Genomic DNA, 24,265 nt, shown 5'->3' on the forward strand with positions numbered 1-24,265 from the left:
ATGCTAATACTAATATTGTTATTTTGATTTTTTTTTTTTTTACAAATGGAAAATCATTCCAGAGTTTGGGCAGGGTGTACTCAGTAACAACACTGGCAGCCTGCAGTGTGTCTGCAGATAGCTCCTGTACTAACAGGCAGAAATATTATTCTTTCTCTGCCTTGCAGCTTTGGAAAAATAAGTTTCACCCCAGGTGAACCCTGTTAGAACACACCAAAATATCTACTTTTATTTTAGAAAAGTAGACCCTCAGAGTCACCAACAAGCCAGAACTTGCCTCATTACTTTATCTGTGCCAATGACTAGCAGTAAACAGTAACAACAACAACAAAACAAGAGCATGGATATATACCATGGATAATATGGTGACATATATTAAATAGCAATGAAGGGATTCATATGATTTACCAACTGCTGCTTTTAAAATGCAAATCTATAAATCTGATTCTACTAATTTATTAAAAGTTGTTCAGCTTTGTTGAGTGGGGGAGGAGGGCTGCTCATGGTTCAGATTCTGAAGAGGAAGAACTGGGTGACCAGCAGAGATGGGAGATGAAGAGCTTACCTAAAGAGATGCTGTACTAGACCCACAGATGCTAACCCCTGTCCTGAGCAGGAGGAACAGGGAGATCCATGAATGACTTGATGAAAATATATATCCCTACTTGTTCAAACAGTAATTCAAGACTGGGTGTTTGAACCTAACATCTAGCAAAAGAGAGGAAACTAATATTTGGGTAAATGTAGATGTTCCAGACCTGAAGCACAAAGAAAAAGGGACACAGATAGTCCTCCTTTAGTGACCACAATTGGGACCAGCAACTCATTAAGCGAAGGGGTTGCTAAGTGAAACTGCAACCGTGCTTACAATCTTACTTCAGCTTTCCTTTGCTTTACAGACCTGTGAAGGATGTAAATGCAAGGATTGGTCACAAAGTTACTTTTTCAACACCATCATAACTGCCAATGGTCGCTTTATGAGGAGTTGCTAAATGAGGACTACCTGAAATAGAAAAGTTCAAATTGAATGCAGCCTCCTTAGCAGGCAAGATTCAATTCTGGAAGCAGAGAATTTCCTTTTCCCTTTTCACCAATGAATCTTTAAAGGAAGTGTGAGTCTTTAATTGGACTGCAGCAAGATATAAATGGCAGCAGGATATAAATGATGTTGTTGATAATAATCATGATGATGATAAAAATAATAATAAATGACTTTCCAAAGGCAGGATCTTGCATAATCTGTGCTGTGCTGATGTCCATTGGAAATTACTTGTTACTCTGAAATATAACTCTTTGGGGGAATATCTTGCATTTGCATTAGCCCCAAGAATTCCATTTTCAACCAAGACAGAACATAATTAAGATTATTAAACATTAAACCATGTTGGGTAGCAGAACATTTTGGTCTGGACAGAATGAAAGTAGTCAGCATTGCATTACAGTAAGGAAATTCAGTATTTTTCTAGCTTCATTGTATTAAAACCAGGCGATTTTTCAGTAGGTGGGGAAGTACCCCCTTTCTTTAGCATTGTTTTCTAGTCCTGAGCGTTGTAGTAGGCAGCACTACCTATCACAGAAGTGGCTGTGGCTGTGACTTCCTGTTTTTTTCCCCATCTGTTTTGGGGGAGGGGCTTAAGACAGTAAAATAACTATTAAAGGTAAAGGTAAAGGTTTCCCTTGACGTAAAGTCCAGTCGTGTCTGACTCTAGGGGGCGGTGCTCATCTCCGTTTCAAAGCCTTGGAGCCGGCGTTGTCCGTAGACATTTCCGGGTCATGTGGCCAGCATGACGACACGGAACGCCGTTACCTTCCCGCCGAAGCGGTACCTATTAATCTACTCACATTTGCATGTTTTTGAACTGCTAGGTGAGCAGGAGCTGGGACTAGCAACGGGAGCTCACCCCGCTGCGCAGTTTCGAACCGCTGACCTTCCGATCGGCAGCTCAGCGGTTTAACCCGCAGCGCCACCGCGTCCACAAAAATAACTATTAAGATAGCATAAACCCAAACCAGGACTTTTCAGTACTATGATCCAATGGATTTCTGGGGGCTGCATGAGGCGCAGGCTGCCCACTCTGTTCTAACTCTAAAAGAACATTGGACTTCATCACTGTGTGGGCTTTTGAACCTAACGTTTTCTGGTAAAAAACATCAACCCCAGCCTAATATGCTTTAGGCCTCTCTCACTGATTTCCCCTTTTTTACTTACGATTATGTCTCCCTCTCTCACGAATTGTACTCGAGGCTGAAATATCATGAGATCACAGAGATAGCAGATGTCGCTTAAGATGTCTACAACAATCCAGTATATTAGGTTGCTTGATGTATGAACTGGAAATACCAATCGCAGTGGGATGAACCAGCAGTTCCAGTTATAAGCAACAGTAACTAAGAATAACCACATTATATAGCGACGATCTGGAAAAGAAGATAATATGTCTGCTTAAATTACTGTCAGTGAGATTTGGGAATGCATTTCTCCTGAAAAATAAATTAAACACCCAAGGGAAGATGCAATAGATTGCTAAATTTAATTGCAGCCTGAGAAGTGATGCGTAGTTTACTTATTGGCTAACCTGTGTACCAAAGTTACTTTTAGAAGGCTCGTCTTCTGTCACTAAACTTCAAACAATAGATTCCACATTTCAGGGGAGGGCTAATTTTAAGATGTGTGAACTTCTAAGTGTTTCTCAACCTTAGCAATTTTAAGATGTGTGGACTTCAACTCCCAGAATTCCCAGCCACCATGCTGGCTCAGGGAATCCTGGGAACTGAAGTTCCCACATCTTAAAATTGTTAAGGCTGAGAAACACTGGTCTAAGTTAACAAAAGGGAAAACATGCCTACTTATCTATAGTGCTGTAGCACTCAATGTCTGCAGAGGTCTTTACATGCCAGAAGATAATCATTAAGAATTTAATTATCTCTAGAACACTTCCCTCAATAAGAAGAGTTTGGCTTATACCTGTGTATGCATCTATGCTTTCTGGCAGTTTCATTTTTTTCATGTATTCTTTCATGGAGAGTTTCTTGAATGTCCAGCACAGCTTCTCCTCAGGTTTGATTTCTTCTTTCTTTTCCTCTTTCTTTTCTTCTTTGGCAGTAGGGGGTAGGGGCTTCTTCTGAGGTGCTAAACAAGTTTCAAAGAGGCAGTGGTTAATACAACTTTCTCAAATGCACCAAGTTCACTGAAGCTACATTAGGAAATATACTCCTTGCTGTACTCTTTCTACAACAGCCAACAACATTTATTTTTGCTTCAGAAAAGTGGTCTGGATAGGATTAATCCCATTATGAACAGAAATATATTGGTAAATATGAAATGAAGGCTAGAAAAAGGCATCCCATATGGAATGTGCTTTTCAAAGTACAGGTAGTCCTCATTTAGCAACCAACAACTTAGTCATTAAGTGAAGCAGTTGTTAAGTGAAACCAACGACTGTGCTTATGATCTTACTTCAGCTTTCCTTTGCTTTACAGATCTGTGAAGGTCATAAATGTGAGGATTGGTAGCAAAGTTACTTGTTCATTGTCGTAACTGAATGGTCGCTGTCCAAGACAGTCACTAAATGAGGACTACCTGTAATGGTGTCATGTTGCTTCACGAAAAAGGAAGTATTGGCTTGAATGCTAAGCTTCAAAAGTGTTTACTGATAATGAGTCTAGTCAGCTTCTGATTAGAGATAAGAGTTAAATTAAGGCAGTTGTCAAGCCTTGGATAAGCTATAAAAATAAACTGGTGGATTAAAGAGTAACTTGCTTGTTTAGTATTGTATATATCTGACTAGGATGATAATATCATAAGTGATGACAGTAGAATTAAACCAGTTGGAGGACCTGGTTCACAATGTCAATATATTACCTACAAACACACATACTGTAACACAACGTATGTAAAAGGATACAGCTTCCACAACTTACTGGTAGTTGGACTGAGTTCAGGTGAGGAGATTACTGGATTAGACAACTTTTCTTTATAAGTAATTGTTCTTTCTCGCATTTTTTTGATGACTTCTTGCAGCTGTATTTGTACATATTCATTGATAGGGGTTTCCAGGTGTTTGTTTTCTGTGCTGTTTATGGGGGTGTAGATGGCAGGACAGTGATTAAGATCTTTGAAAAGTATTACAACATCCATTTCTTTAGATAAACTCAAAAGCATCTAATAACAACACAGATGGTCCCTTATCTTGAGTAGTGGAATAATTTGATTACTAAAACAGCAGACGCTGCAGAACTAGTTTTTTTTTATAAACTTGCCTGCTCCATATAGGAAACATAAGCTTGAGTGGGACAGACACCTGAATAGGGGCCTCATCACTGCCAATAGATATGCACCTTTGGCAATGCTGAAGAACAAATTTCTTTATACAAGAAATTATGTGGACCATTTCTCATTCTTACATAGTTAAAGGCAGCAGCAGCCAAAATTCTTTCTTCTCCTCATTATTCAATGTGCAAGATTTCAGTTTTTCTTTTGCATCCAATAAACCTAAACAGGCCAATTTAAACATTGTATGAAAAAGAATTGGCCACCGATTCAAAGGAAGTACTCTTGTCATCAGCTGCATCGAAAAACACCAGGATGTCACTATTACATTTGTCTTTTCTTTCTGCTTCAGACATGAGTGGTGTGCCAGGAACGTACGTCGTTAGTTGTTTCTCACTGCCAGTTTATGAATCATAAACTAGAAAATTAAGACTGCAATTATGTGTTTGCACTTTTGGATGATTTTTATTAAGAAATATAAAGTGAATTGTACCTCTATTTTTTTATTCAATTCTTTATCTTATGAGGAAAAAAAGGGAAAAAAAATCAGAAATTCAGCTTGATCCTTTTGTGCTGCCCCAACAGCTGTCCTCACATTTCATGAAAAGGGCCGTTTTGACCATTGCATCTAATTCCCTGGTCAATGTAGGGTTCCCAATAAAGCATCCTCAGCAGATGGCAGTCCAGCTTCTGGCTTAACTTATTTATTTATTTATTACATTTATATAGCTCCCCATCTCATACTTGTGGCTCTGGGCAGCACACACAATTAAAAGAATAAAAAAACCAAACCTTCACAACAGTTAAAAACAAAGCCATTAAAAATACAATTAAAACAGTTAAAACTATATCCAGTAAAGGAGAGCTCGTATCTCCTTTGATTACTGATTTCACTATCAAATTATTTTTATTTTACAGTGTTTTTCCTAATGTGCAACTGCAATCTGTCCTCCTTTATGTGTCCTACTCACTGGGATGTTAAAGACCTCTTGACTTGAAAAATGCTATTGTGTACCTTCTCAGTTGTCTTTTCCCAATGCCAAAGATACCTAGTTCTCTCAAATATCACTCATAAAACCTGGTTTCCAGTGCCCTGATAATTATTATCCTCGTTCACAAAAGAAGTCCAGTCACCACATCTCACTTTTACATACTTGGGTTGTTGTATGGATAAACTTAAAGGCTGAAGGGTTGTATGCATCACCTTGAATTTCTAAGGGAAAGGAGGGATAAAAATCTATTAATCTGCACATTGCGGGAGTAGGTGGAACCCTACTGAAATTAAAAATGATCTTAGAAATGCGGATTTTAGAAAGGTGCTTTATTTGACCTGCCCATAGCAGCAACATAGTTAGAAAGAACTAACCTGAGTAAACACATAATTCCCCCCTCCACCCCCCAGTGCAGATAAAATGAGGTCACTGCAATGTAACCAAAGAGTTGCAAATCTTCATGTACATTCTAATTTGTACATTTCCTCTTTGGTATAACATCCTTCCTGGCTGGCAAAGGACTTTGATTTGCAGACCAGATACTCCCACGATTCTGATCACCTAAAGAATACAGATAATAAATCCATTAGCTACTCCCTTGTTCATAGTGTCAGTAGTGCTATTACAATAGTAAAATAGGGACAATTTGCATGGCATCTGTGCCACTGATAAGCTAATGTCTGTATACTATAAGTCAGTGGTTCTCAAAGTGTGGTCTGGGGATTTTCAGGGGTCTGTGAAGTCAAATAAATAAATACTTTACAGTTTCTCTGTTTTAATTTCTTAACAGTAAATATCAATAGCTATAGCCCGCATAAACCAAAGCTCTGTGGGGTCCTCAATCATTTCTAGAATGTAAAAGGGGTCCTGAGACCAAAATATTTCAGAACTGCTGTTATAAGCTATCTTGGGGCTAGACAAGTAGATGCTCTGCTTCCTTGAGCAGTACCATCAGCAACCTTTATCTAAATTGTAAACTAATTATTCAATTACTCTATATTCCTTTTAAATTCTTTGAAAACCTGTATAAAATCTGTGCTCATCAGTCTTGGGGCTTTCGGCAATTGCTGGTTGGGAGCCCAGTGATCACTATATCTTTGCTAGCTTAATAAAGAAACCAGATGGATCTCTCTAGTTGCATTGGCTTGTTTCTTAAGGTGAGTTTTTGCCACCACAAATGGGTGTAGTGAGCAAGACCAATAACTCTGGTATTGGGGTGGTGGGTGGTGGTGGGAGGGATTGCTTTATAGGAAGGTGTCCCTGCCCTTTTTCAGGAGATCTGAAGGCCTCCCCTTTGATCCAGGCTTCTCTTTTTGGGACCTGATTGAAGACATCTGGAGAGCGATCCTGGCTGGCCAATTCTGCAGGGTTGGGTTGCTGAACAAGGACTTGTGTACAGGCCTGGGACAGCTCTAGGTAGGCTAGGCAGGAACCCCCTGGCTAAGAGTGTGGAAATGAGTACGGGTGGGCTCGAGAAGGTGCTGTGGCTCAAACCAGGAAAGAAGGATCATGGCCCATCTGCTGGCAAGTGTGGTGCCTTTTAGAGAAGCTTTGCAGAAGTAACGGGTACCTCGGGAAGCAATACCAGATAGGAAACTCTGGTATTGGGGTGGTGGGTGGTGGTGGGAGGGATTGCTTTATAGGAAGGTGTCCCTGCCCTTTTTCAGGAGATCTGAAGGCCTCCCCTTTGATCCAGGCTTCTCTTTTTGGGACCTGATTGAAGACATCTGGAGAGCAATCCTGGCTGGCCAATTCTGCAGGGTTGGGTTGCTGAACAAGGACTTGTGTACAGGCCTGGGACAGCTCTAGGTAGGCTAGGCAGGAACCCCCTGGCTAAGAGTGTGGAAATGAGTATGGGTGGGCTCGAGAAGGTGCTGTGGCTCAAACCAGGAAAGAAGGATCATGGCCCATCTGCTGGCAAGTGTGGTGCCTTTTAGAGAAGCTTTGCAGAAGTAACGGGTACCTCGGGAAGCATCCTCAGCCCCTCAGAGCCCTGCCAATGATGCAGACCTGCAACGGGTGAAGGCCAGTCTATTAACAGCCTTAGAGACCCTGCATCCTGACTTAATAAGTCAGATTAGTGCAAGATACCCACTTGCAAACGATGTGCAGATGAGCACCTGGACGGATTACTGTGAGAGGCTTATACAGCATTTTGTCAAATATGCTGGAAACGAACGCCCACTCCCCCACCACATAACATAACTAGATTACCTAGCCCTTCAAAACAGCCAAAGGGTGCTGGCTTCATTATGCAGTTTTAATACTGCCCTGATAGCTGATAATTCACTTCAGATGAGGTAAGGCACAGTCCTTCAATAGAAATGAATTCTTTTTCTGTATAACTGATTTTTGATTTACGACATATATTTCAGTTGCCTAAAATACATTAAATTGTGCTGAGCCTGCAGTAAAGTGGCACATTCTCCTGACCTTCATTCACTCCTCACATGAAAAGAAATCTACTGGGACATAACTGAAATAGTGCTAAAAGCAGCTGCAAAAGAAGTCTGTATTTAATTTAAATATTTCTAACATATTCTCTTAAAACAAAAATAATTGGTTCATGAACATGACAGATTGCCTTTAGTTTGTATAAGTAACCAAATATTTAGAGCTTAAAAACAATCTTGAAGGCCTGCATAACTAAACACAAGAAGGGAAAAGCAAAAATGTTGCTCTACCTTTGGCCATTTTGAAGAAAAATAGAAAAACCTCATCATACTATCTGACACAAAGCCTGTCGTGTTTGTCAAGAATATTTCTACAAAATGCTGGTCTAATGCTGGTCTGTCTTATAGTTTGCTTACTTTTTCCACATACTGCTGGTATAAAGGTTTGCCTATGATTTCTCTGTCCCTGGGGTCTTCCCTAAAGAAGGAGCTTGTCCAAAGCTTCCAAGGGAAATAATACCCAGAATGCTTGTGAGAAGAAGTATAAGTTATTTATTTGTATATATATATTTATTTATTTATTTTTTAATCCATTCAGTTGTGTCCAATTCTTGGAGACTGCCTGGACAAGACCTAGCAGTTTTCTTGGCAAGGTTTTTCAAAAGTGGTTTGCCATTGCCTCCCTCCTAGGGCTGAGAGAGAGTGACTGGCCCAACGTCACCCAGCTGGCTTTGTGCCTAAGCCGGGACTAGAACTCACTGTCTCCCTGTTTCTAGCCCGGTGCCTTAACCCCTACACCAAACTGGCTCTCTATTCCATTCTAGTGGTTGCATGACAGCATATTGCTGTTAGAATGGAATTTCTTTTTATAATCTTTCCCCAACATTTTGCTCTACCTTCTCTTTTTCCTGGAGGAGGAGTGGCAGAGGAAGAGAAACAAGTGGCAGAAATCCACAGTGTCTTTTTTGTTTGTTCTTGAAACTGTTTTTCACTGCACATGTATATAACTGCATAGCTATGAATAACTAGCAGTCTTTATTTTCAAAGCTATATTCATGCATATACTGGACTCTCACTCCTCCATTAAAATAGGATTGTGACCTCCTCCTTTTTCTGCATGATAACATTGCTAGTGGCTTGTGGCACGTACTCATGCTCATGCTATAACCTCCAGTGATAAAACATATCAACATTTTCAACTCTACCTACTTTTCCAGGAATTAGGACAGTGTTATTTAGTATATGGTATTAAATGGTGTTGAAAACATGGTGATGCTGCTGTATATTTTTGAACATATACTCACAAACACAACTGGGTTTTGAAAAAGAAAATTGGCATAATAAAAGGGGTTCCGTATTATGTTTGACTATAGCCATTTCCCCAATTTGCCATAGTGTGCTCTTTTTTCCCTTTTTCTTTTGTACCATCACAACTTTAATATGGCCACTTAAAACTTGTTTCATGCTCCAACAGATAAGCTGAATTTAGATGGATGCAATGTTCATTCTATTAGGTGATTCCTCTTTGCTATAATTAATGAAGGCACAGTGATTAATAGCATAATTAATTGCTCATTTAATTGCTCTGATTATGTGCCTAAACAATGTCATAGTTCTTCTTGAGTGTGACCTAAATTATGGGTAGGCTAAAGCAAACTATCCATCACAGTAAACCTTCATATCAAAACACATCTTCTAATGCAGACCTACACAATTTATGATCTGTCAGTGTGGCCTTTCCCTAACCTCACTATTTATTCCATAGGGGAAAACATATCAGTGCTAATTGTAGATTGCTGTCTTATCTACTTTGACCCTGAAACTTGGACTCAGTAGACACTGGAAATAGCAGCCTCATTTAAAAAATAATTGTTCCTCTGAAAGTTATTTGGTTACATTATTTAGCTTCCTATGCCTATTAATCCATAGGAGGTCACATCCCTGCTGATTCAATCTTTTATTCTTCTGATTGATTCTCACAATAATATGTGATTTGTATAGTTATCTGCATTTGCATGTCTTGTTTAACTTTTTGACCTTATTTCTTGTAAGGAGAAAATAAAGCTTTTTTTTTAAATCTACCTACAAAATATATGTGTATCATTTGCTACATGCATCTTACAAAATGAGTTGTAGTCCACAAAAGCTCATGCCACAATACCTTAAAAGTGATCTCTTTAAGATGATCCAGGATGCTTCATTCATGATATTTAGCTTTAAGTCATCATTGAAATTCGACAGAAAGCAGTTGTGGCTTACAAAAACTGCAAATTTTGCCATGGATTCTTTTTTTTCTTTGTAGATTTAATCAGATTGTCACAGCAGGTGGTGAATCTTCATAAATGAACTTCCTAAGGATACCAACTTCACTGTATAATGTATATATTATTCCAACCCAAGTATTTAATTAAATTCTGAATACTATATTATTTTAATGACTAATTGTAAGACAGGCAAGATGGCAGACAATGAAGAATATATGCAAAATCAGTTAATGTTCCAGTTTTTCTCTTTTTTTTTTGTGGGAATTATTTGTCACACTGATAGGACTTGACTCATTTATTATATGCCATCAAGTCAATGTCAACTCCTTAGTCTAGTCCTTCAGGTCTTGCAATGGTACATCCATTGTCACTGTAATTGAGTCCATCTACCTTGATTCTGGTCACACGCTTTTTCTCTTGCTTTTCACCTTTCCCAGCATTATGGACTTCTCAAGAGAGCTAGGTCCAAAACATGATAATATGAGGCTGTTAATTTGTGTCTCAAGTGAGAACTTGGGGTTTGTTTGATAAATCATTTGCTTGTTTTCTTGGCTATCTGTGGTAATCTTAGGAGTCTTCTCCAATGCCCAAGCTCAAAAGCATCAATCCTCTTTCTATCTTGCTTCTTCAAAGTAACCAGTTTTGCTTCCATAGGTATAGACACATCCCAACATCTGAAAACCTTTTCCAAGGCCTTCATTGCTACTCTACCAAGTGCTAGTATGTGGTTTATTTCTTTTGTTGTTGTTGTTACAGACATTTATATTTTAATAACAAGGTTGTGTCACTGTTTTTCAGATTTTACAAACTATAGTACAGCAATTATTTTTCTTATGTGAGGAAAATATATCTCATACTAATACATGAGACCTTTATTTTACTGTAATTGTCTCCAACATGACAAGCATTTGAAGGAGAAGCTAGAGGTGAAATAGTTGGACTTATTATTACCTTTGTAGAATTCCATACTTTTATCAAGCTTTGTCTAATAATATGTCCTAATCATATGTCCTTTAAAATTTTTATCCTCCTTTGTATCTCTGTACCATAAATATCTAAGAAGTTAATTGGCTAAATCGGCTCCTTCCAAAATTCCCATTCTACTATTCAGAGATTTTATCCACTCTGATATCCATGAGAGGCAACTTGCTTTATGCTGCAGTTTAAAATTTGGAAGGGTAAGGTGTATTTCTTGACTATTAGTTCTTTTACTGTTGTATAGTCATGAATAAATTTAAACCAGTAACAGTCGAATCAGAATATCCGATCTGAATTTTATAGGTTAATATTGCAACCTATCAATATTTGCATGATTATATTGTATTTTCCCACTCTATGCTATGAAGAATGATTGTAAGTGAATGCATTATTAGTTTGTTTCTGAATTAAGCAAGAAAATAGATTTCACTTCTTTCATTAAAATTACATCGTATGCATTATTTTTCTCAGTGTAATTCACATCCTGTTTAAATGTATTGCACAATTTCCCTCTCCAGTGACTGTCTTATATACTGTATACCATTGTCATTGTACAACCTCTTGATGTAATCTCAGAGTCATTATTGTTCCAATAGAGTTACCTTTTTTGAATTAATTTCCTGAGATTAGATTCTTGTTAATATGTACTGACAAAATGATCTGCTAATTTTGCTCTTCTTACTTTGAAGAAAATTAATCTACAGCATCACTCAGAAGCTGCCAGTGATAAAATATAACTGTCCTGAAAAGCTGTTAATGGGAATATGATTGTACTGTTATTAGAGGATAGAAGGAAAAAAATGGGTTGCTAGACAAGCATGACTCAGAGTGAATCTTGATTTAAATCATTAGGAAACTGACACTGAAACATTTTCAGTTGCTCAATCATCATTTCTTCAGCACATGGACCATTCATGTATGCCGAACCACTTTTAGACTTGACAGATGTGACCTGGCAAATTGCAGCTATGTTCTGCTTCTGTTTGTCAATGCCTGTCACAATGTATTTTTGTATATTTAAAAATGAGAAAGTACTGACATGGAAAGCCAAAAGAGGGGTCATTTTTTCCTCACTAATGGAGTGCAGGGATATTCTGGGGTGATTACCCTGTCTTTCACAAGTTAAGTGAGTCATTTGACAAGATAACAAGTTGGTTTTTCCATCCCATGATGATAAGAGTGAAAAAAAAGTCAGCGTTGTCTTTGGACTTCATACAAAGTGATGCATCACAAGTGGAGGTTGAGAATTGGAATATATCTGAGTACCAGTTCCCATAACTATAGTAGCAGCAGCTACAGTAGCAGAAGTACCATTTAAGGCCAAGGGTTGGACTGTTCCTCATTTTCTGTTGCTTTAAAAATCTTGTTATTTGCTGATTTTGGTTTAAAATCAGTCACAGTTGAGGCTGATTATCAGGCAAAAAGGTCAAATAAAAATGAAACAACCCACTATACCATACTGAGTTTAACTATGTCACTGCCAGAAAGAAGGCCTAAGGAAGCCTCCTTATACTGGAGGAGATTGTTGATCTCTTCAGGTCCATACCGTGTACCCCAAAGATTGCTAAATTTTTCAGTGCTGCACCTTTCTTTGTTTTTTTTAGAAACTTTCATGCCTCTCCACAAAAAACTCTGTTAAATCCATCCATCATTTTGTATATACCTAAAAGTATGCACTGGGTCTTTTAGAAATGACCTTGCTTATTGCTTATAATATCCATATATATTGTTCAAGAGGAACCAATCCACCTGGTGTAAAATCAGTTAATGTATTGTGTATGCAAGGATACAATAAAGTTTGCATCTCTGTGACTGCACTTACCAGTTACAAGCTCTCATGCTAGACTACACAGGCACAGATTATATGTTATGCCGAATATCTTCTTCTTAGTGAATAAAATAATTGTCCATAAGTTCGAATACTGCATTTCACAAGTACATCATAGCTCTGTCATTTTCTTTGCTGAGCAGGGCAGCCATAAAGTTTACATAATAATGAACGAAGTAGTAAAAATGTTGGGTAAAACCATATAATAAAGAAAACAATGTTATGGGGTATATAAGGGGGTATAATCCTTTTGTAGCCTGTACAAATTGCAAAAAAACCAATACTGACTACTGCATGCTACAACAGGATTTTTCAAAAATGACATAATCCAGTTTTCACATTCCAAAGCTTCTGAATCAGTACATGAAAGTACAGAAATAAAACTAATATTAGGAGAAGGGGAAATTGTTTTTGAATTTAATTTTCCTCATTTGATTTCTTTTACAGAATTTAAAGATACGTGAATTCAACATTAACCAATTTTAAAAGGCAAGATACACTATTAATTTAGTTAGTGAATACTTAGTATTACGGTCATATCAGAAGTTCTCAAGATTAAGTTTTTAAAACTGTTCATCAACAACAAATTTTAACAATGAGATTCAAAATTAAATTCTTTACAAATATGAAAACATGTTACTATTTTTAGTGATTTTTTAATATTCCCTCTACCATTTTCATAGATAGCAAAACAGAGAAGGCCTCACTACACTCTGATTTAGGCAATGTATTATTAAATTAAATAATATTATTAAATTTTTTAATTAAAAAATTTAATAAATTAAAATTAAAAATTAAAAATTAAAATAAATAACATTTATTTTACAAATTAAAATAAATTTACAAATTACAAATTACAAATTCAATAAATAACATTTTCAACACATGATAAAAATTCCCGGATAGCCTTTTTTCAACCTTGTAAGATCATTCCTGAAATTAAGATTTTCCCAAGGTATTTTTCTCCTTGACATGAAGAAGCAAATGTTGCTACTTCTTGAAATCAAAGTGGTTTGTGCCTAGAGATTTTAAAATTATTTGGACATTAAAGGGATTTTTAAAAATCATAATCAAGTTTACACCTTCCTGCTGAATAGAAATGCAAGAATTCATATTGTCTGAGACTAGGGTCAGTCCCAAATAGCTTCACGATCAAGCTTTTAGGGCTTTTTAAAAACAAAGGTTGAGCAATTATCTAGATATCCTTTATCAGCAATTATTTCTTTCTGAAATATTTTGCTCCTCTGGTGAATGTTATTATTTTTTTAAAAAAGGATTATTTGGATTCACTAAGTTCCACACTAAATTTATCATAAATGAAGCACCAACATTTTCTGTTACTCACACTGCTGTTTCTTCCTTCTCCCTGGCTGGCTGTATCTCCTTCTTTTGTGTTGTGCTAAAGGATTCCATTGGTTGTTCAGCCTTAGAAAGCTCAGGTCCTGGTTCTGGAGTTCTTGCTTCATCTAGAATCAAATAATTAATAATATCTATTATGCAAACATCTTCTTGCACCCAGAACATTAACTCACTCTCTCTCAAAAAAAAAAGAACGATAGAGGCAGAGAAAATATAGCTAGAGGAAAAACTTACACCAATAACAGCATCAGGTATTACAGCCGCTAAATGCCTGTTGCTTGTCTCTTCTAGATTTCTCCAATGTAGGGCCCCTCTGATATGTTGGATTACCCTTTGCATCATCCTCAACCACTTCTACCATATGTTTAGAATTGGGAATACTGGATTATAGAAGGTAAACTTTCTGCTTTGTACTTAGCATTTCAGTTTTGTACTTAGCATCAGACTGAGCCTATAGCTTTAGGACAGAATTTAAATACGCAAGGGGAGGGGGGAAACAAAGAAGTATATTTTAAGGGGTAATGACAGGTTATTGTTGTGGGGTTCTCCTGAGAAGGCATATCAAATAAAAAAACTTCAGACAGCTGGTCAAAGAACTCCAGGTCAAGTCCGTGAAACAACATCCTCAAATGGTGGAACATCCTGAAAAATGGTGAAAGCTGAGAACATAATGATAGAGAAGGGTAGTATGGTATGTTGTTAAGAGACTGGTGAATCAACTAACAATACTTTCTTTTTTCTGCATAGTCGATGTCTGCCTAGAGCAGTGTGCCTAGAGCAACCTTGATGTGATGGAATGTGTTCCTGAAGGAGGGGGTGATGTGGTGGATTCCGGTGCTGCCGCTGGTTCCCAGGGGGAGAATGCATTCCAGACTAATAAGAGGCTTTGCAGTCTGGGCTCTGTTGCTGGGATGGTTAAGAGGTTCGAGGTAGCTCTGCCCTAGAGCCCTTCTGAGTTATTTTCCTTAGATTAGTTGTATAGCCTTAGTCTGGCAAGATTCTGTCTATATGGTGAGAACAATAAAAACTTAGAGTTGGAAATACCGGCTCAGTGTGGTTCTTGGCCTGGTTCCTGACACTTGACAACTTTAAGGCTGGCTGGGAAATTCTGGGAATTGAAGTCCACATGTCTTAAAGATGCTAAGGTTGAGAAACACTGGCCTAGAGAGAAGTATTTGCAGTCCTTGTATCATGAGGCACAGGGAGTGAAGAACTGGTATCTGTTTCTTAAGCTTTAGATTCTAATACTGTCAAGCCTCATAGAGCTGGCAAACCCAAGAAATGAGAACCATGCATATTTCAGAAAGGATCCTGAATACTAGTCAGTGATAAAAACATAATCTTGAAAATAAGAAGAGAAATTCCCAGGCAGATTTATAGCAAGCCAGTTATGGGCTGTGCTGCCTCTTCCCACACCAAATGAATTCCTTCTCCTCCTCTGCTTACCACAAATGCCTGGTACTAATAGTTAATATAGAATAACTATTTTAAATATATGAGGAACTGAAGGTGGAGTTGCATATTTTAAGAAACAGAGATTATCAATGGGAACAGGAAGAATAGCTCACATACACAGACGCAAGAAGAATATGGATGGACATATTTGGTTTTGCTCCAGGAAAAAGGAATACAATCATTGATGGGAACTGAAGCATAGTTGATTTTATGTCAACATTAATCCAATATTTTCTAAAAGTAGGATTGTTTGACAATGAGACAAACTATCTTAAGAGGACTCCTTCAGTTGCTGGAGATTTATTCAGACATTAACTACATAATCATATGTCAGGAGTGATGTAGTTGTAACCTGTATTATTTGTAGAGGTCTGGATTAGATGATATCCAACTCTGTAGGCACATCCACACAACTTCTTTGCCTGCATATGAACATGGCCTGCTAACCATTTCCAGAGGAAATGTCTGCATGCCACCACTTGTGTCATATCACAAGCTGACATTTTGCTTTGCTTCACATTGCTCTGAGCCTCTGTAGTAGCCAGAAGAGGGTTTTGTATAGAAGAAGCTCCTGAAATTTGGCAGAGGTTCACGGGAAGCACTCCTGCAAAAATGGGTTGTGAAGCAGTGCAAACGCAAAACCTACATCTACATCTGAAGTGTCAATGTATTGCCTTGCATCATATTGCTCTGTGTCCCTCTTCCAATAATTCTAGTAGCCAGACAAAGGTTCTGTACATGAAGACTAGAAAAGTACCTAGTTTCCCTTCTTCAATGTCACTTGTTTTGTCTCTGTGGCATGGAACTCCCCACCAAGACAAAAGTTATAGTCTTGCACAGGCCTAATACGACATTCACGTACTGCCCTCCAGTTCTTTGTTTTGTGCTTCCTACACACCTGAACATCTCATTTAGTGTATTCTAACAAATGTTTTAAAATAATTTTATAAGATAATAATTTTGTAAACAATGTGTGAAATCTTCTAGAATTGGAAGGGATTCTGGAGCACTGCCACCCCATATCTGTATTTCAAAAGATATTTTATCTGAAGATATGGCCAATCTGCATGTGTTACAACTCCTCAAATTAGGAAAAATCCTAATCCTATTAAGAGATGTAAGGCATACACTTTATACTCCACCCAGGCTTGCCAACAATATGGTTGCCCTGCTATTGTCAAGTTTATATTTCCCTATACTGTTAACTCTGCATAATTTTAAAGATCAAACTGGGGTATTGTAACATTGTATGCTATACCTCCCTAGTAATTAAATAAAAGGAATTCTGTATTTTTCAGAGTAGATGGACTCTAACACCCTTCAACTTAGAAAAGGGAGAGCCAGTTTAGTGTAGTGGTTAAGGCATTGTGCTAGAAACCAGGAGACTGTGAAACCCAGTCCTGCCTTGGGCACAAAGGCAGCTGGGGACTTAGTTCAGACTCTCTCAGCCCTAGGAAGCAGGCAGTGGCAAACCACTTCTGAAATCTTGCCAAGAAAACTGCAGGGACTTGTCCAGGCAGTTGCCAAGAATTGGATGCAATTGAATCACAGGAGAAAAAAAAAAGTAAATTCTAAAATAGCCCATAAGACCACATTTTCAGAAGACTAACTTTACTTCTTTAACTTGAGTAAGAAGATTCATCTTGTGGTATAAACCTAAACCTGGAATTTTTTAAAAAAATCTTCACTAACAATATTTCCCTTTTCCCAACTACTTAGTTTACTGCTCCTATGCCAACTATTTTTCCTAGTTTAGTAACAATATATTTAATTTTGGAAGAAACTGGAACATTCAATGACAATTTTTCCCATTAAATCCTATTGTTGATGTATTGTCTTTATTGAAGTATAGATGCAATATAAAAAAATGACTCAGTTCTTGTTCAGCTGACAGGCTGGTGATTGCAAAATACTGGAAAATAAAATCTATCTTTTGCTAGATTACTGTTTTTTAAATCTGTGGGAAATTGCTGTCAGTGAAAAATTAATTCAATATAGAGTTTGAAATGCCATGAAGTGAAGAAGACATTTATTCAAATGTCACCACAATTTATTAACTATCTTAACAATGTTTTTCTTAACAGTTACCTTTGTTGGTACAAATGTCATTCTGGATAGAAATCCTGATATTTAAAATGTTTCTATTTCTCCTTAAGATCACATATATATTCTCCCAAATGTTTATTCTTTTTCTCCCTCCCTGTCCCCTAACCTTGATTTGTATTTGTTTGTTTTCATGTATTTGTTCCTGGTTTTCTTTCAACTCAGTTTCTTTTTTTCTTACAGTTTTTTGTTTTTTTCTTCAATAAAGAAGAAAAAAGGAAGAGAAAAGGTATCTTTTAATTCTCCTTTTCCAACCTAGTTTCCTCCATATATTTTAGATTAGAATTCCCACAACCACATATAGAACATCTGGATATAGACTAGCCTCCTTGTGGTGCACCTGGGGCAACGTGACTTGTCACGGCTAAATAGTCTACACATCTGGCTGCTGGACCTCACAAGGATTTCCCAGCAGGAAAAAGCAGCATGAACACCAAACTGCTATGCCATATGATTAATAATAATAATAATAATAATCTGGATGACTGGAAAATGCTACCAAGTCTGAGAGATAGAAGAAAAAAATCTGTAACTTTTTTTACATGAAATTATCTTTAATAGAACTGCCAGGTCCCTGTATTCGTTGAATTTTCCAATTGTTTTCATATAACAGATTGAAAATATAAGTGCTAAAATATCTGAAGAGTTTTTGTTAACTCCTGTGGAAATGAAAATGAAAAAAATTCCCCCAGAGGTATATTATGTTCTAGGAATATTGGAGGCAAAATGATTATCACATTGATATTTGCTGTCCTATTTCCTTTCTTTTTCTGGATTTAGATCTCAATAAATAGTTTGTATAGTCACCTTAAACAAAGCAGATATTAATATAGGTGTGAAATGCAAATTTGAGGAAGGGGAGTGTTTAACTGAGTCATTGAGAAAATGTCCTTTAAACGACATTCAGCTATTCTGCAATGATTAATTTTTCTAATTAATATTAGTTGGTATTTTTATCTTTATTCCTATAAAACATAAGTTGCTGTCATTAGTGTGACATGCTGCACAAGGAGATACAACATAATCTTAATCAATGCAAAATGATTATTGGAAAATGGCTTGGTAGTGTATTCTTAGTGTGTAAATCTGTACCCTTTATTGTAAACTGTGGATTTTAGTTTGCATGGGAGTTAAAAGAAACAATCAAGTCATAAATAAGAGTTTTAGATTAATAGGACTTAATTAATCTTATGATCCTTCCTGTTATTCATACTGGAAGAATTATTATTTGAGATGGTGCCAGGTCCAAAAAGCAAAAATGTTTTGAAACAAATAATACACTAGAAATTAAAAAAAATTGAGGCCATGCTGCATGTCTGTCAAGTCACAAGTCAATATTGGTTTATGTCTTTGAATTCCAGAGATTGATTGGGGTTGAAGCTCTCTGAGCACCCACAATCCTACCTCTTCTGAAAATAGTTTGATAAGCCTTTCACAACTCACAGGAATTATCTGTGCAGTGTATCTCTTAGAGTCTCTGAAAACTAGGCAATCTTACAGTGACTGAATGTATCTTGGGAATAATCTTTTGTGTTCATAGTCCAGACAGAGCACCAGCTGAAGCACGCAAGAAAATCAGGTGTTAAAGTTCTTCCTAGGGAGCGCTACTAGCTGAAGCACGCAAGAAAATCAGGTGTTAAAGTTCTTCCTAGGGAGCGCTACTAGGGACCACAGATTTTACAATCAAGTTCTCAACAGCTTTCCTCCCTGATGTCTCAAAGAGAAGGCTAGGACAAAATTTATGCTGGAATTTAATACCATCCCTCCTGCTCTTCTCTTGACTGGGAGGCCTCTTGACTGGGAGGCCTCTGTAGGCTGTTTCTCTGGTATTTTTCACTACAGGCCAATTCAAGAGACTTGATTTCCTCCCTCCCTCCTTTCCTTTCCTTTCCTTTCCTTTCCTTTCCTTTCCTTTCCTTTCCTTTCCTTTCCTTTCCTTTCCTTTCCTTTCCTTTCCTTTCCTTCCCTTTCCTTTCCTTTCCTTTCCTTTCCTTTCCTTCCCTTTCCCTTTCCCTTTCCCTTTTCTTTCTATTAAAAGTTGTTATATAGCTAAAAGACAAATATAGAAATATATATAAAAAAGAAGAGAAAAGAAAGAGAGAAAAGAAAAGGTGCAGAAAAGAATACAGTTAAAAACAGATAGTTAAAGAAGCAACTTCCACCCTTCTGTACAGTACTTACAAACAAACCCATTATCCCTCCTCCCTCCTTAACATCACAATATTCCCTTTAGCCCCTTATTCAATCTTTTTTCAATCCGAGAAACTTGATTTCTTGAGGCAGAGGAGCAATGGCACGCTGCCCTTCAAGTCAAGGTGACTCTTACTCAAAGCCAGCCAAGTTATTGTGGTCCCTGATACAAATATTTCACACTTCTTCTCACCCCAGGCAGTAAAAACAACAACAGCAACAAATTATATAAGTTGCAATTTGCTTCCTTTGATGACATCCCCAACTTCCACCTGAAGCAGTCATCTCACTTAGCCTAAGGGGAAATGCCCACCTTTTCTTGCTGCTTCTTGCCAAACCCCACCATGTGCACCTAGTATGTTCTAAGGATCTGAATCACTTTCTTCTCATCCTCTGAGATGACGATGCCCACGGGTATAGCTGTCTTAATTAAGAGCCTGCTCTACGTGGTCATGTTGAGAGGGGGAGAATCGGGAACATTACTTCACATAATTAAAGTCTACCTTTATCTTCCCCCACCATTCCGTGAAGTACAAAAGCTTCAGCATTAATGATGTGTTTAGAGCAGCAAAGGGGGAATTCTAAGCAGACACAGTTTTGCATTTTAGATTCACTGAACTCCAGGTATCTATTGTATCAACTATATCTATCAACAATAGATGTATCAACGAACATCTATTGTATCAACTTCACTTGTCTTGATTCTGGGAAAGTTTATTTCAAAAAAAGTACTGTTTTTTTTTTTTTGTAAAATGGAATATCACACATTTAAAATACGAATAATAAAAATGAGCTTCTGTAAACACAGAGGCAAACATTTTATATTTCAGAGCTTACTTGACTTTGAAGAGAGGCTGCAAGCATAAAATGCTGTGGAGTCCTTGGTGCTCTCTGAGCCTTGTTGTGCTCTTGCAGATGTTTCATTGCCAGACTAGGCAACATCTTCAGTGCGAAGAGTGAGAGGGCCTCACTCTCTGTTTATATACCGTGGGTTGTCCAGCTTGTGTTGGTGGGGGTGTTGTTCTCTCCTTGGGAGTTCTTTGATTGGGCTGTTGTTGGCTGCTTGGTTGATTGCCTGAGTTAATAGTTCCTTGATTAGGGTATATTGTGCTGTTTGATTGTTCATCTGGTGTTAATCTTTGCATATCTGGTTGTTGATCGCTGGCGAGGAGGTGTTCTGATCTTTTGGCTTTTCTATTGTCTCTTTTGAATGGTATGTAAATGTTGTTTACCTCTATGTGTCTCTTGATGGCTGCTTTGTCTGAATGCCAGGCTTCCAGGAATTCTCTAGCATTTTTGGATTTGGCTTGGTTTAGGATGCTCACAGTTCCCCAGTTGAAAGTATGGTTGAGTCTGCCCATGTGTTGTGAGATTAAGGAGTTTTCATCATGTCTTCTGACTGCTAGTTGGTGTTTGTCTATGCTCTCTGCTAGTCTTCTGCCAGTCTGTTCTACATAGTTCAACCCTGAGCTACAAATATTCTCTTTGATAAAGTGCTGTTTTGGTTCCTTTAGGAAAAATGGGTAAAATGCTACTGCTGTAACAGAAACTATTATGACTTTTATTTTTTATTCAATGTAGGTGCCACTTTACTCCAAACTGATTATGGGCAGCTCATAATATAACAAACCATAAAAACACAAAACAAAACTAATATTATTAAAAAAAACACACACAATACAAACTACTAATATTGCTGCTTTTGTTTGTTTGGGGTTGTTTTGTTTCTTTGAGTCAATGTTGAAAGTTACTATATCATGAGGCAGGAGACTAGCCTCAAAGTAAACAAATATTATATATACAGTGTGTGTGTGTGTGTGTGTGGGTATTTATACAGCATATATACAGCTTGTATGTATGTGTGTGTGTGTGTGTGTGTATATATGTATTCTCTTGTCTTGATTAATATCAAGAGAAGAGAATTGATAATATGATATATAATTTGATATATGGCAAGACAAGACCCTGCATGTGATGTACCATCAACAGATAGCTGAAGTGGCTGACTTTGGGAAATCCTACCAGTGGCTGGAAAGGGCTGGACTAAATGATAGTACTGACGCACTGATCATAGCAGCACAAGAACAGGCACTAAGCACCAGATCCATAGAAGCAGGGCTCTACCACATTAGACAGGATCCAAGGTGCAGACTGGGCAGAGAGTCCTCAGAGACAGTCCAACACATAGTGGCAGGGTGTAAGATGCAGGAAGGAACAGCATACACTGAACGGTATGACCAAGTAGCTGGCATTGTGCACAGGAACATCTGCACAGTGTATGGGCTAGACCCTCCCAAGTCCAGATGGGAGATTCCACAGAAAGTTGTGGAGAATGACAGGGTTAAGATCCTGTGGGACTTCCAGATCCAGACAGACAGGCAGGTACTGGCCAATCAACCAGATGTTGTGGTAGCAGACAAGGACCAGAAGACAGCAGTGGTGATAGATGTAGCAGTGCCAAGTTACAGCAACATCAGTAAGGAGGAGTCTGAGAAGCTGGAGAGGTACCAGGGCCTGAAGAAGGAATTAGAGAGGATGTGGAAAGTGAAGGCCAAAGTGGTCCCAGGGGTGGTAAGAGCACTTGGGGCTGTGACTCCAAAGCTGGGAGAGTGGCTCCAACAGATCCCAGGAACAACATCACAACATCAGAGCTCTCTGTCCAGAAGAGTGCAGTGCTAGGAACAGCTAAGATACTGTGCAGAAACCTCAAACTTCTAGGCTTCTGGTAGAGGACCCGAGGTTGAGGAAGACCCATAGGGAATTTTTAATATATATACATGAATGATGCAGCTATGCAATATGTAGTTCCTGCAGTTTTCTTGGCACAATTTCGGAAGTGGTTTGCCATTGCCTGCTTCCTAGGGTTGAGAGAGAAGGATGGCCCAAAGTCACCCAGCTGGCTTCATGCCTTAGGCAGAACTAGAACTCACGGTCTCCTGGTTTCTAGCCTGATGCCTTAACCACTACACCAAACTGGCTCTCTCTGCTATTACTAAATCAAAATCTTCATAATTTTGTTTATCTAACTCAATGTTTTCCAACCTGAGTATTTTGAGTGGATTTCAAGTAACTCTCCAACCAACATAGTCACTGTTGAGAATTCTGGTGATTAAAGCCCCCACATAAGGAATTTTATATATTTAAAAATGCTCTATTAATAAAACTGATGGCATTTAACATTAAATATCAGTAATCAGTAATCACTTCTAATGTTTTTCAATAATCACTTCTAATGCTATTGCTGACATTAGGAGTAATGAAACGTATTAAGGGATGTTTTGTTCTTTTCCTTCCCTCTGAATGAAGATGTGTAGATAAAATCAGATGAATTGTCTTTAAAAAAACTCTTGATAATTATGAGAACAAGGAAGAGAATAATTTAAATATGTAATCCATAAAGTATATGTGTTAGTAATATAGCATGCAAATATTTGAGGTAAACATCTGGTATTTTTGGATATCATCCATGTATTACGTAGCTGCATCATTCATAATGAATATGTATGTATGTATGTATGTATGTATATGTATGTGTGTGTGTGTGTATATATATATATAATATTTGTTTGCTTTGATGCTATATTTAATATATTTGTTTGCTTTGACAGTAGACTCCTGCCTCATGATATAGTAACTTTCCATATGTCTTAATCATAAGCAGAATGTGAGCCAGCAGTGCAATACGGCTGTTGGAAGAAAAAAAATAACTAATCAAATAAAATTTTAAAATTCATTAATAGCAGCAAAGTTTTTAGTCATTATTAGCCTCACTAATGCCAGCCCTCCCAGATAAACCAGACAGGAAACATGACCAGATGAGCTAATTCAATGTTATTGTTGGGCTACATTAACAGAATCTTGCAAGTCTGTAAGTACAAATTTCCTGCTCTCCCTATTTACCACCAGAATAGTTAAGGCAGGTCCTTCCTAAGTTTCTTTCTCTGGCCATTTCCCTGTTGTGGGCTCCTCCCCCTTTTATCTGACCATTCCCTAGGTAGTATCTCTCCCCACCCCGTCTTCCAAGGTCACCCTCACATTCCATCACACTAATCGAGTCACATGTAAAAGCAAAACTGAGCATCATGTTTTTAAAAGGACGTTTTAAAAAGTGTATCTCCAAACTGGAATGAGTTAGGGCCATAGAACCAGGTGGTTAGAGGACTTAGCAATGCTGTAGTCAACTCTATACTTCAGGGCTAAATCCCAGACCCCTCAAAAGGAAGAGGGGAGAGCTTCCCTTCTTATCTTCCTCCTCCTCCTCTGGAAGAATGTAAAAGCAACTGGAAACATGGAAGATCAATGGGCAGGGAGCAAGGAAATGTTACTATTGTGTGCATTTTTGAAGGGACATGGAATTACTATTAATCAGGGTCCTGAAACTACTTAACTGTATCACTGAATCTGGAAATGAATTCTTATGAACAACAGCTGAA

At 37.8% G+C, this 24,265-nt stretch overlaps 2 protein-coding genes across 2 annotated transcripts in view; both read right to left on the minus strand.

Annotated features, from left to right (window-relative positions):
* The window catches only part of CNGB3 (cyclic nucleotide gated channel subunit beta 3), a 39,089-nt gene extending 24,644 nt beyond the window's left edge, over positions 1–14,445 (minus strand). Inside the window, exons 1-5 of the mRNA XM_063297260.1 lie at positions 14,343–14,445; positions 14,071–14,191; positions 3,922–4,073; positions 2,966–3,130; positions 2,210–2,418 (exon numbers count right to left, since the gene is read on the minus strand). Coding sequence (XP_063153330.1) covers positions 2,210–2,418; positions 2,966–3,130; positions 3,922–4,073; positions 14,071–14,191; positions 14,343–14,445 — 750 coding nt within the window. The remainder of the gene's footprint in view (positions 1–2,209; positions 2,419–2,965; positions 3,131–3,921; positions 4,074–14,070; positions 14,192–14,342) is intronic.
* The window catches only part of RMDN1 (regulator of microtubule dynamics 1), a 471,818-nt gene that overhangs the window by 75,412 nt on the left and 372,141 nt on the right, over positions 1–24,265 (minus strand). The window lies entirely within an intron of this gene.

The sequence above is a fragment of the Candoia aspera genome, chromosome 3 (assembly GCF_035149785.1).
Source record: "Candoia aspera isolate rCanAsp1 chromosome 3, rCanAsp1.hap2, whole genome shotgun sequence".
Classification (NCBI taxonomy): domain Eukaryota; kingdom Metazoa; phylum Chordata; class Lepidosauria; order Squamata; family Boidae; genus Candoia; species Candoia aspera.